Consider the following 14,456-nt stretch of genomic DNA (forward strand, 5'->3'; position numbering starts at 1 on the left):
CAGATGGACATATGGATCAAGACCAGTAAAGAAACACCCAGTTTGACCAACAGAGGCACATTCAGAAAGGGAGAGAAAAGAGGGGAAAATGTTAAAAGTTTTCAGCAATTCTGAAAGATATTTCTTAGCATCCAAACACATGTCAGATTGGTCTAAGATTCACTGATGATAACTGCTGTCGTACCGTTTGGGCTGAGGTGTTGGCTGCCTCCTTCAGTCCGTATAGCCTTCCAGCTACCATAATTATCCCCTTGGTCCAGATGGCACAGTTTTCATGGGCCCAGTGCTCCTTAGCCTCTGCCTCCATTTGTAGCCTTTGGAACAAGCTTTCGTTGCCCACTTGGCCCGTGGGGGCTCCTGTGTTGACGGCCTGTAGCTGCTTCATCCTCTTGAACCTCTCTCGGAGAGTTAACCTTCGTAGGCCACCTTCCCGACCCGGTCTTTCCATTCTTTCTGCCCGTCGGAAACGCCAGTGGTGCCTGCTGCTGCTACTGCTAACACTTCCCTCTTGAGCGGTTGCTTCTGTATTTCCTTCCGTTTCTGGGGTGCCCTCAGTATCACTCTTTGAGGAGTTGCCCGGTTCTTCGCTGCTGCCGCTGTTGTCGTCGTTGGTCTTGTCCAACTCTTCCCTGAAGGCTTCTGTGTGTGTAATCGTCAAGATTTTCCGTGGAACCCCGTCCTCTGTGTAGTAAGGTCCACATAAATCACCCAAGTCTTTGTAGTTTGCCGGTTTCCCACACAGGCAACATGTCAGACACCTCCCAACAAGATCTTTATTTATTGTGGGTCCCTGCAGCATGGCAGCAGTGTGTGGCACTACCTTTGCAACTGTGAAAGGATTCCTCATTCTGAGGATGCCCTTTTTTCTGCGTCTCTGAAATACGACCGCATCCTCTGCCTTGTTGACTATGGCACACCAGGAAGAAAAGTCTCTTGAGTTGTTAATCCGTACATAAGGATAGAAAGACAGTTTAGACCTTTGATGGACCCATCTACGCCTGATCCTCTTCACAGAAATGGTCTCAGTCCGTTTTTCTGATACTGTCACTACAGGACCAATAACACACATCTCCTCGTTTTCTGTGTTTCCTTTTTCCCTTCTTTCCCTTTCATGTCTTTCTTTCTCCTCTTTTTCCTCCTGTTCACATCCTGCTGCCCTCACTACTGCCTCAATTACCTCGATGGCATCTTTCATCCCGGGTTTTGGCCCGGGCTTTTTGTGGATCTTAATTGGCTTGCCAGGAATCGGCTCTGTTGAGGCTTTGCTTCTTTTCCTTTTAGCTGGGCTTGCTGATGGTTTTCTACCTCTTCGAGGTTTATGGATGAGGTCTGTACTGGTAACCTGGGGAGTTTCTATGATGTCATCTGTGCTGATTGGCAGAGGTACTGTGGGCTCTGTGGGGTTCACCTTGTCTTCCACACTCTCCTGTTGCTCGTCTGTTTCAGTGTTAGCCTCCTCAACTAAATCTGTTTCCTCTGAAGAGGACTGGCCTTTTCTTTTCTTCCTCCTTTGTTTCAGGTGCATCTCATGGTTGTTTTTGATGGCCCTTTGCTTTGCTAGTCTTGGTGTTGTAACTATTAGACTCCCTGCTTCCAATGCTACCACTGAGGCATCTGTACTCTCCACCATGGCCCATCGCTTCCTTTTAGTCCTCACAGACTTGGCGGCAGCTGTAGATACACCTTCTGAGGCCTCTGGTATCCACTCACCTGGAGCGCTGCCTTCTACTGCGGCCTCTGAACTCCAGACATTATCAGCTAGAACATCCTGCTCTGTCCCTGGCTTAATATCTTCCTGTGTTGCTTCATTTTTATTTACAACCTCTTCTTCCAGCCCTTGTCTCACCCCCTCTAGTGTTGGTGCCTCTGGACTCATGTCTTGCTTTTCTCTGTCTTGTGTCACCTCCACTTTCCTCTCTCCCACCTCAAGTTGCTTCTCTCCATCTTGTTGAGACTCTATCACCTCAGTGCTGTTCGTCACAATAGACGTCTCACCTTCCTTTAAGATACGCTCAGGCAAAGCCTTGGTTGTCATGTCATCAGTCAGACTGCTGTCTAGCTGGGGAATTGGGAGATGTTTCTTTGAGCTAGGAGATGTAATCTTCTGCACCATGGCCTCATATTTCTGTCCTCTGCCTTTGCGTGGTGGGAGAACTTTTGTTTTAGTGGGACACTGAGGAGGCACCACGGGCAGGTCACTAGTGATGTCAGGTCCACTGGTGTTGGCCAGAATGTCTTTGGTTATGGGAGTGACCACAGGTTCTTTCTTAGGCGGCCCTCGCTTTCTTCGTGGGCCGCGTGTGACCTTCTCTTTAGGTGTTGGGACAGCCCGTTCCAGCTGGGCGGGCTGAGGCGGTAACGTTTTTGGTTTGGGTTTTGGACCCCTCTTTCTTTTTAATGGTGTAGAAATTTCTGAAGTAGGTTTCCGTTTTAGTGGAAGGGGGATCTTTTCCTCAGATTGCTCAGGTGGCATGTGTGGTGTGGGTGGGTCTCCTGTAACTTCATTATCTGTGACTGCAGTCTGAATGGGGGAGAGCATTTGCTCCACAGTTATGAGCTCTTCTTCTTTAAGAGAAACATCGCTGGCTTTAAATTCTGTGACTGTCTCTGTGAGAATATCTTCACCCATTATTTTTTCTTTTTCTTTTGACAGTTTTTCCTGGGAGGGCTTCCTGGATCTCAAAACCATATTTTTGCTCTCGTTCTCTGGCGTCTTTAGCTCATGGTGTGCTTGTTGCTCCTCTTGTGTTGCTCCCTGGTTTACTTGTGATATTGTAGATTTCAGGCTCTTCCTACTCCTGCTTTGCGGCCCCACGAAAGGCTGAGTGGTTTCTTCCTGCTGCAACAATTTAAGTTTAGTAAGTGAACCTTTGGGCCGGCCCACTGGGGCCTTGATGGGTGCAGTTTCAGTGTGGGACAAAATGCCTGGAGACTTGGGTCCAGGCTTAGGTCCTGGTTTTGCACCTGGCTTGAGAGCTGGTTTTGGACCAGGTTTTGGTCCTGGTTTTAATCCAGGTTTTGACCCAGGTTTTGGTCCAGGCTTTGAACCTGGTTTGGGTCCTGGTTTTCGTTTTATAGGAGTCTCAATTTTCGGTGGCAGTTCTGGTTCATTTGGCAGAGGTTTTGGTCCCTGTTTTGGTCCTGGTTTTAGCCCTGGTTTTGGGCCAGGTTTTTGGGCTAGTTTAGGCCCTTGTTTTGCACCTGGCTTTGACCCTGGCTTTACACCAGGTTTTGGCCCTGGTTTTGGCCCAGGCTTTGAACCTGGCTTTGGGCCTGGTTTTCTTTTTACATGAGGTTCGGCTTTAGGTGGCAAATCTTGTGCGTTGAATGAGCGTGTGCACATTCGTGAACGAAAACCATCACTTAGCATTTTGGGAGTCTGACTCACAATAGATTCCTGATGGGCTAGATCCATTTGATCTGAGAATAGCTCGGTTTTGCTTGGAGGCATGCTTGTTTTCTGTGTGTGTGAGTGGCCTCCTTCCTCTTCTTTTTCCCCCTCCCTCTCCAAGCTTAGCTGTTGCCTGATTCCCACACCTGAATGCATGATTCTTCTTCTGCCCCTGGCATGCTTACGTCCAAATGCCCTCGGCTGAGCAGATGGAGCCACAGGTTCTGGTTTGGCCAAAGGGGTTACAGCGCTGGAACAGCTGATGCCTGGTTCCATGTCCTCGTCACCTTTTTTCGGGGAAGGTGGAGTGTCTGCCCAGGAGGGGGCTGAGGGAAGTATTGACTTCCCTGGTAGTTGAGGAGAGTCTGGCTCCAGCACTTTAGCATCACTGTGATCAATATGATCCCTGGCCTGAGATGGAGGTGTTGCCTTGTCATTGAGAGCGGAGAAGACTGGCATAGCAGACTGAGGCTGAGGGGCAGTGTCACCAATTGCTGACTCCATTTCAGAGGCATCTGCTGCGGCCGTTACTGCTGCTGAGTTTGGATGGGCAGGTCCCCCTGCAAACTCATTGTCAGAATGGAGCTCAGCAGTCTGGCTCTCTGTCTTGCTGCCAATATCCCCAGACATCTTTTCTAATTCATCTCTTTTATTCATGTGCTCCTCATTCAATGACTCGGTCAATTCCCCACCCTTCCCCAGTTCCTCCCTCACCTCTACAGACAGAGGTGGTGAAAGGGAACATTTTTCTTGTTTCTCTGTTTCTTTTTGTTCCTCTGCATTGGTTTTCTCCTTTTCTCTCTCTTCCTCTTCACCCTCTCCTTCATTATCCAGGTCTCTTGTGTCTCTCTTGTCTGAGACACAGTCTTCCAAGGCCTCAACTTGAGGAGTTGGAGACGTGTTTTCTGAGCTGTCCTCCTTCCCTGTGGAGTATTGATCCTGCTCAAGGTCACCCCTGGAAATGAATGGCAATGTTTTCACTGAGCTCTCAGATGCAGTTGGAGACTCGGATTTGTATGTCTCTGATTTCATCTCCTGGCCAAAATGATCTTTGTGGCTGGAATCAGACAGAGCTGCCGGTGACTGTTCAACCGAGTCTCCTGCATTAGGTTCATATTTAGTCTGGTACACTGTCTCCTCATAGCAGTAGGCTTTTCCTGTCCCCTCTTTGTTTATTTTGCTGTAAACATCTGGACATTTCTCTTCATCTGACCATTTTTCTAGCTTCTTTCCACATTTTGTCATGTCCACATCTCTCTCACTCTTGTGGTCAGGCGTCTTCTCTGTTGTCAATTCTTCTTTATCAGAAGATTTCTCTGTCCAGGCCGATTCTTCGAAATTCTCTTTGACAGGCTCATTGATGTGCTGCATATCAGAGGGAGAATCTTGTTCTTGCTTCATGGGACTGGGGATTGTAATGCTTGTTGGAGATCTCTCGTCACTAATGCTCTTCACTGGAGTGCTCATGCCATCTCCTCCCTGCCCTGATTGACATCTAGCAGGGTCAGGGGTGAGGTTGTGCAGACCTGAGTCACCAGACCTGGTAGACATGTCATCGGGAGATGCCATGGAGCATGAAGAGGCTGTGTCGACGCTGAGCTGTGCGTTGTTATGGGCCTGGGCTGGACTTCTGCCCTGGCCAAAGTAGTAGTAGCCCCTCTCCAGCGGTTCATCGCTACTGCTGGAGTAGCCACCCTCATGGATTTCCAAGGGCAGTGGTTGATGCTGTGGGGTACAGTAAGCATCCTGTATAGGTCCCCCACCCACACTGCCACCACTGTCTGGATATGGAGGACTTTTGTATTCCTCACCCTTTTTGGAGGATACTGCACTTCCAGCACTGCTGTTGCTCCCGCCACTGCTGCGCTTATTGCCTTTTTTGTTTGCAACCAGGGCCTCTGAAAGAAGGAGCTGCTGTACATTATTAGATATGCTCTCCACCTGAGAGGTGAGAGCATTCAGACTCCACAAGCTGGGGTTTGACAATAGCTTCTCTGAGAAGCGTTCTTTCATCGTGGGGACCTGCGGTGTTGTGGAATAGCTGTGCGGTATGCTGGGTGAGGGGTGTGAGCGTGGGGGCATTAACATAGTGTTGGCACTGGCTTGTTCCTGCATGCCAGCTGAAGATGATGAAGAGGAGGAGGCTGCTCCAGGGGTCATAGGTGGCTGGCTATACTGGAATGACTCTGGATTGGTCATTAACGGTGAAGGGGTGGAACTGTATGAAGGGGAACGCCCCACAGATCGGGCTGGGGAGTGGCTCGAGGAGGGGCTACAAGTCTGATAATACTGTTCTGGGGACCTGACAGGCAACTCTGAGAGACAGTAGTTTTGTTGGGCTTGGCTATAGTGTTGGTATTTTGGATGGGGTTCCTGGGGGTTGGTCATGGGCTGCTGCTCGTAACCTCTGGAGGGAGGCTGCTGATATCCGTAACTGTTTTGGCTCGACCTGTAGGCCCCCTGCTTCAGATTGCCATGGCTGCTCATTTGTCTGCCATACTGAGAACCTGGAGGCAAGTTGTACCCTTTGTAACAGTGGGGCATAGGGCTGCACTTTTCCATGTATGTAGATGGCGAGGGTGAGTGCTGCGGGTAGTGTAGGTGACTCTGGGGATACATGAGAGGTGAAGGGGAAGGGTTGGGAGGATGGGGCTGGTGGTGGGGGCTGGTATAGACAGGGGTAGAGGGCTGGTGGCACTGGGTCTGGGAGTGGCCCAGCATATTCTGCTCCATGTACTGGGAGGAACTAGGTGCAGGAGTACCACTAGACTCCAAACGTCCTACCATTTCCTGCTCATACTGTGCTAACTGGGCTGGGTCCTCCCACTTCTGCTGGAGGTGGCCCTCGCTCATATATTGGGCTGAATAAGTTCCTGGGCCCATGTGATTACTGTAGCCCCCGGGACCCTGCAGGTGCTGACTGGGATTCGGTGGGGGCACTTTGCTTCCTCTGAATGATTTCTTTGCTTGTGAGGGTGCTGAGCCCCCATTTCCACTCCCATTTCCTCCGCCATTTCCTGGGTAACCAGCGTAGGCTTGCTGGCTGTAACAGTCCTTAGGTCCGCCTCCAATTCCTGGTCCTCCAGTTGTCGGCATGCTTGTCGGGTTTGCCAAGGAATGTGCCTCGTAGCCTGACCTGGTGTGCCCCGGGCCTGGGCCTGGATGTGGACCGGGTCCTGGGTGCGGGTGTTGTGGATGGGGATGATGCGGGTGTTGCCGGTAGGTCTCCAGGCGGGATAATTCATGGGGCTCCTGCTGGTAGCAGGGTTGGTTGCTGTGGTAACCACCGCTGCGCTCACGGAAGGACTGCATAACGTTCTCCGTCTGTAGCCAGAGCAGGGAGGGGGAGGTGAGGTGAGACGGGAAAGGGGAAAGGGGGGGTTGGGGGTTCTGGAGGCAGGGAGAGAGGGGAAAGTGAGAAAAAGAAGAAATGATGAGGGTTAGTGCTGCTGAGCCTGGAGTTCAACTATTCTGCATCTTCTCCTTTGATATTCAGTGTCTAAATCTATTTTTACTTTCACCTGGAGTCAAAGGAAAGTTCTCCCTTTCTATGAGAAACTAATGATGACAGTTTTTGTACTCCGGCTCACAAACATTCAGACACACAGACACAGGTACATGCACCGTTCACTCCTTAAATATATTCACTTCATCACCATAACATGATTACCAGTGTTGGGCAAGTGACTTTGAAAAAGTAATTAGAGTTACTAGTTACTTCTTCAAAAAAGTAACTGAGTTAGTAACTGAGTTACCAGATTCTAAAAGTAATTAATTACTTTAAAAGTAAATGTTGCATTACTTGCCTCTGGGGTCCAGGGTATAATTGGCCATTTTAACCATTTTTGATTTTACCTTGACATTTCACCTTTAAAAACTATTTACTTTGCCTTGTTTGGTATCATTCTTTTCAGCACAACGTCACGTGTCTGAATTTACAGTTATGTTTTCATTTTGATATACTGTATTAACACAATTGATCTAAAATCAGACAAAAACATCAAATCCGAGTAGAAAAAGTGATATTTTCACTGAAACAACCACAAACATGTTCATTGAATCATATTTCATAACCTTAAATGCAAATATATATTGTGAATTTTAAAATCATATGCAAAAGTTATTTGCAGCCATTTACCTTTTACTCTTTTTTATACCCATTTCAAACATAACAATCAGCTGTTCTGTATTCAATAAGATGCCACACAAATTATTTGTGCCACTCCAAAAAAATTATTTCTGTCCACTATAAAGGAGAACATCACAGCCTGATACCTGCAGGTCTGACAGCAGCAGGTGCTTCACTCCTGTTTTCTACCTGGAGACAGCAGTCACCTCATTGTTCTGACACGCAACACAAAACTATCCACAACACTACACACTAACTACACAAGACAACACATGAACTACACACTCCAAACACGCTAAATGTCACAAATCTCTCACATATCAAAACTCGCTCTCACTCTGTTTCTGCTCTTTCTTGCTCTCTCTCTCTCTCGCCGTCACTCCTAAAACTCCCCCCTCTTCCCTAAACAACCAAATATCATGTCGCCGTATCATTTTTTGATTGGTCGGCAGGGTGCATTTTTCCACCAACACGAACGGGCGTTTTTTTGTTTTGTTTTGTTTTATTTTTGGGTCATAAGCAGAGAGTGCTTGCTAGCGCTGTCCTTAGACAGCAAACGTGATGACAATATTGAGGAAAAAACGCGCCTATATTGTTTATCATGACTCTGGTTTTACGTGGCCTATCAACACAATTTAAAAACTGATATATATCACCTTGTTGCTTTGTCATCTTGAAGTGGTCATGTTATTGGCTTACCACGACTACTATATTCTTCCTCAGTCAAACAGCAGCACTCATGCGATTGTTTTCCCCCTAGCCAAAAGTGGGGGCAAAAGTGATTTGTCTACCAGAAAGTGATTGGTCCGCGGAAGCGCGCGCAGCTGCTTAAAGCTGTAGCGTCCAGATTACTTACAGCTACTTCCGTGCAACTGATATAAGGTGCGGTAAGCACCTGTTTGTTGAAAAATAGTAACGGACCGCATTTTCTTGTTAGTAACGGTAACGGCGTTGTAACGATAGGAATAGTAATTAGTTAGATTACTCATTACTGGAAAAAGAAACGCCGTTAGAAACGCCGTTACTTGTAATGCCGTTATTCCCATCACTGATGATTACACAACAATAACTGTGTTGTAGATTTCTTAGAATACTACCAGCTGCTAACTGTTGTTCATACGTGAAGAAATGTGCATGTATCTGTGTGTCTCCTGGATCTTTTTTCAGTCTTTTCACGATGAAAGGTGTCGCACTGAACTTTTGAAATCAGCTATTTATTTATCATATAAATAAATAATGTTTGTACGGGTGTGGGTGAAGATGCAGGCGTGCATAAGCGAAGCCAGGCACATGTTCACAGACTGCAGGTAGGCGGGATAATAACAATGATGTGTGTTTAACGTTTTTAGGAGATTATTTGTAACCGTTTCAGGTCTCAAAACACGATCCACAAACTTCTTCTTCTCCTTATTTTCCTCAAGCTCTTCCAGAAACTACAGTTTCTTACATAAACAAGCATTGTGAAGCAATATTTTCTGGCTTGTTTTTGATGCAGCATTTCATGAAAGGTACATCCAAGCCCTCTTTTTCTCCCCGCCTCTCCTCTCCCTGCTTTCTCCCGCACAGATGCAAACTCCAATTTTCTCCAAGGGGAAGCAGGAAGTGCTACACTCTGTGTTGGTGTGCATGCTCTCAGTACACCAGAAGGGGTATGGTATATCTGAGCGAATGAGGGGATGTTTGCCTGTAATGTGTGTATGTGTGCATGTGATGGAGAGGTGCAGGAGGGTGATTGTTTTGTGGTTTTGTTTTTTTTTCGAGGAGGGGAGGTGCTTTCCTGCATTCATATAAAAGAGGAAGGAGGGGTGGAAAGTGTTCTTGATCTAAAAAAGGAAAAGCGTCACCTGGAGACAGAGCACTGAGCCTCTGTGAACGTGTGTGTATGTGTTTGAGTGTATATGTGTGTTTGTTGGGGAGCTTCAGCACAATATCCCTGCATTCAACCCACCCCGGGGACAGTGGTGCATCCCACCAGATGCACAGTAGCATTATTCATCACAGAAACACGGAGTGTGTGCGCGTGTGATAGGAGAAAGCTGTGTGCGAATGTTGCGTACATTCTTGCTTGTTTGTGAGTGATTTTATTGGCATAGGTTTGTGCTGTACAGTGTAGATGTACAGATGTTGGTACTGCTTAATTATACACAAACACAAATGCACACAGATGCAGTTTCCCGTTGAGATTCTTTGTCCTACCTTCTTCTCTGCCTGCAGCCTACTGTGGCTTCACCTGAGGTGGTGTGTATGTGTGTTTGTGTGTGAGTAGGACACTTGTTTACACAATGACCTATATAACATGCTTGTAGAGGACAAGGACCAAGCCTACCAAGCACAGTGAATAAGATGGCCTCAAACACACTGCATTTGATGTCTGTCTGTCTCTGTTCGTCTCCTCAACAGTCCACTCTCAATAAGGATTAATTGGACTTTTAACCAAATGTGTGCATGTGTGTGTTTCTCTCTCACACTAAGAAGCAAATAAACCAAAGGAATGCCTTCCCCAATCAATTTACTTCACCTCCATCAGTCTTTTCTCTTGTACCCAAATGCACTCGTGCATATGCCAGTGTCTACATTCCAGGCACGTCTCTCCTCCACCTCTGTGCTGCGCCTCCTCCTTTCATAGCCATCTTCCACAGAGAACCCTGGCACTGTGGAGTTGGCCGACTGCTGTATTTATGGTTGCGCTATGCCACAGCCTCGGTAGGGGTCAGAGAGGAGAGCGAATGAAGGACGCATGCTGAGATCACCAAATCTTCCTGGTTTAGCTGTCTATCAGTCCACCTGCGTCTGTTTAGTGAGGTAGTGCTAACATTGATTTTGCTGGTGCTTGAGCGCAGAGAAAGGAGGATGAAGGTGAAGCAAACACACGTACTGCCCGCTGTCCCTCACACACACACACACACACACACACACACACGGAGAGGCATGCAAATTCTTTTGCTCTCTCTTCCTTCTTATTAAATAGACTGTCTTCTTGCGTTTCTCAACACAATGTTATCTGTGCTGGGAAGGTGCTCATCTCCTCCATTATTCCATCATCTCTCCCTTCTTTCTTCTCCTTTTCTCTCTTTCTCTCTCTTTGTTTTTCTCTCGCGCGCATTGAATAGAGAGGAGAATGGCAGCAAGAGGGGAAAGACAACGAGACCGAGCAAAATCGGGGGGTGGGGTGGGGTTGGGGGGGAATTGAGTGTGGGGGATGCAAAAGCAGGAAAAGAGTGATAGAATGATAAGTTTGAGGATGAGGATGCAGAGGACAGAGGAGGAGCGATGATTGACTGAGTGGGCTTTACAACCTGGGCTCCTGGGAAATATGAGCTCCAGCAAACATCACACACACACACACACACACACACACACACACAGATGCACATACACACCGGGGTCCAATGCATGCAAAATTGTAGATGTGTGGAAACTTACTATGCAGGTCCATAATTAGCCAAATGCTTCAGCTTCACACACAAACATGAGCTGCTACAAGTGATTGATTACCACGGAGCACTTCTCCACTTCTTATCGAGAAAGCTTCCCTCAAGGCCTTCTCTTTTTTTTGGTGTGTTACTGTAGATTTGTAAACTATGAAGTCACCTTGTGTATGACTTTCCATATGCATTAAAAGGACGTACACAGCAGGAGTGTCCCATCTCGAGTATTAGAATGCGTCGGTCTCCAAATAAAACACATTCAGGATGGAAAGACAGAAGGGAAAGAGCGAGAGGGAGGGAGAGATGGCTGAATCGGATTTTTCCGCTGGATGGTTCATAATGTGCAGAGCTGTGACTGGTTACAGCCTTCATTCGTTTTTTATCCTCTCTCTCCCTCGCTTTCATCGCATCATCTTCAGAGGCAGCTTGAGATGGGATTTATCTCCTTTCTCTATTGCACGCACGCACGCACACACATACACACACAAACACACACACACACAAAGGGAGATACAGACAGCTCTCTCTCTCTCGTTCCATCAACTGTGACTCTGAAGCACTTCTGCTTCAAATCTTTTCCTTGCACTCTGTCTGTCTGACACAAACAAACACACACAGGCACACACACACACACACATGCATACAAAAAAAATGGCGGCATAAAGAGTGGAGGGATGGGACGTCTCCCTGTGTGTTTACCTCCCCAGTCATCTCAGTTAATTATGCATGCAGAGGCAGTTTGCTCGGGAGGTGGAGCAGCCTGGGAGGAAACGCACACACACACACACACACACACACACTCACACGCAGACAAACATATACACGCATCTCATCACAGATATTCACAAAAAGTCACACTTCACCACCACCACCGGAATCATCACAACGCAACCTAGCACCATGCACGCCAAAGCTCGGCTCACATGCTCCTCGACAACCTGACAACGCATTTGAAAATAACCCAAACATGCCATGCTCCCTGAACCCCCTTCCTCCCTTCGCTGCACTATACACACACACACACACACACACGTCTAACACATCTGCCTTTAACACCCTGCTTAACACAGCACGCTCCAAAATAACACAGCAACCCACTCGGCTGCTGCTCCCAATCAGTACGCCGCAATCCCCTCCCTAATTACACACACTTCAGTACGACGCAGAGCGTTCGGATGCCTCAAACTATCACTTGGCCTCTTCAGATTTCCTGTGCGTGCCCTCCCCCTCTCTCTGTGGATGCTCTGCCCTTTAACTCGATCACCTCAGGTTCAACACACTGGACAGGTGGTCAGCCTGAGTGACAGCTTCTCTCCTCCTCTCCTGGGTTCCTTCCCAAAGGAGACGCTTGGAAGATGGAAGAAGCCAATATCTGCTCTGACATTTGTCTGTGGCCCACTGTCATGACACACAGCTGGAGGTCACAGGGGTTCACCCGCAGCCAGTCACATAGATTATTGGAGGAGACATAGAAGGGGGCGGAGACCTGCAACTGACACTTATAGACAGACGGGCAGACTGATGGATAGATAGTGTTTGAGGCCTGTTTAAGACTAATTTGAAGGGCCGATTTAGAGGAAGCAAGGAGAAAGCTCCTAATTAACAGTGTAGAGTTTATGTTCACGTCAAACCCAAATTTAAGTTTCAGCCAGGAGGGGGAGCCAGAGATAACACAGCCAATAGAGGCAGATTGGAGTTTTTTACAGATGTGGTTCTTTCATGTGTTATGGCATTTTTTTTTTTTTGGTCTTTATTGAAACTAAGTGTTCTTGTGAAAATGTATCAGACTGATCAGGAACTGCTCTTCCCATCTTGGACTGCTCTGCCTAACTTGTCTGTCACCAAATTCCCTGTTTAACCAATTTCATATCCAGCAAAGTTTTAAGGCTGAAATGCTTCCATATCATCTAAATGTGAGTCTTGTTTAGGTTGATCTTGGAGATGACTTTGATTCCACGTAGGAATCCAGCTAATCTGAGGTCTACATTTGATGCAATTGGAGTTCATGCGTGTGCGAGATGTCGTCTTGTCTCTGGGGTTTGGGGATGACTCATCGGCATTCGCAGACATGACTCTAGACACAAATGTCTGCATGCGCACGTGAACTCGTGAACAGCAAGCACACGCACTCTTCACAGAAGTTACTTAAATGCCTGGAACTGGAAGAATCGAAGCAGAAACTCTTGACTGCAGAAACGCAGACACACACACGCACACCGCTTCAGGTTCAGCGGGAAAGAATAAATAAAGGTCAGAGAGACAAAGCGAGGCAGATGTGTCTGTCTGCAAGCGAGAGAGAAATGCATCAGCCACCACAGCAATCTACTGGGAGGTTTAGGCTCAGAATCCCTATCTGGCTCTTAAGGCAGAGTGCAGAGGTTATCCCACTAGCCTATAAAATATCATTCGTTCTCTCTTCCTCTGTGTCTCTGTCTGTGGCATGAAAACAAAGACGTTCTACTCAGCAGTTGGACGGTGCCCAAATGTGCATCTGTGTCAATCTATTTCCCTTATTTGGCCGAAAAGATGGTGATTGCCAATGACCTTTTCGACAGGAACAACTAAACAGTGGGACGTGTTAGGCCATAAACAACAACAATAGGGATTGCAGTCACCATAGTAACCACAGAGCCAATCAGAGAAGTGAAAACCTTGAGTGGCATGAGGCAATCACACAGGCAATCCTTGTGAGTGCGTACACAGCAGTGAAAATCAGGACACTCAGACACAGATTAGTCACATGTTAGTTTTGTGCATATTTTTTTCAATAAAAACAATACAATATTATGTGATATATCAGATATTAAAGACTATGACGCCGACATTTCTCCATATTCACGCGCCATAGGCACATGTGCATTGATATCTTTACAGGGTCTTCATTTATTTTCTATTTGCAGCCATAACCTGACGGCCTTTCGCTTTTAATCGCATCCTGGAAAAGTAGAGGGCTCCCAGTTTGTATGTGATACTTTGACAAGTTGTGCAGAGATTTCCTTGTTCTGCACTGAATCTTTGATAACTACATATTGATTGTTTTATCCCTCACAGAGAGGAAAAACAAAGAATCCCGTGTGCTCAATTCGACACAATTCAGACTCAAACCAGCAGCATTTAGTCAGCTCTATGAGCTCTTTCGCAAATCAACTCCGATTTGACTTTGCTACTTCTTTTTATATCACTTTGTTCATTATTAATAAACTGCTTCACTTCCCTGCTGAACAATAGGCTGAAAATGAGCATGCAGGCTGTGAAAGGATAAGTCCTGGACACCTATTTCTTTTAATATCTTCTTCTTTTTTTTATAGCCTTGACCCAAAAATCATCGAACCCTCCCTTTTCCTGCTCCTCTGCACAACTCTCCTTTATCTCTTTTTCCTATCATCTATCTTTTCTTTCGCTCTGTCTTTCAGCACGGTCACCTCCGTTGGGCAGCTGCCGTGCGTTGCCCTTTGAAGGACTAAACCTGGCTTTGTTGACATGGTAACGGAGTGATGAGACGAGTCCG

General features: G+C 46.9%; 1 protein-coding gene across 1 annotated transcript in view; it reads right to left on the reverse strand.

Moving 5' to 3' along the window:
* rai1 (retinoic acid induced 1) overlaps window positions 1-14,456 on the reverse strand; it is a 54,043-nt gene that overhangs the window by 7,653 nt on the left and 31,934 nt on the right. The window contains exon 2 of the mRNA XM_085158113.1: window positions 185-6,781. Within this exon, the coding sequence (XP_085014239.1) occupies window positions 185-6,703 (6,519 nt within the window). The 5' untranslated portion in view covers window positions 6,704-6,781. The remainder of the gene's footprint in view (window positions 1-184; window positions 6,782-14,456) is intronic.

The sequence above is a fragment of the Neolamprologus multifasciatus genome, chromosome 4 (genome assembly GCF_963576455.1).
Source record: "Neolamprologus multifasciatus chromosome 4, fNeoMul1.2, whole genome shotgun sequence".
Lineage (NCBI taxonomy): Eukaryota > Metazoa > Chordata > Actinopteri > Cichliformes > Cichlidae > Neolamprologus > Neolamprologus multifasciatus.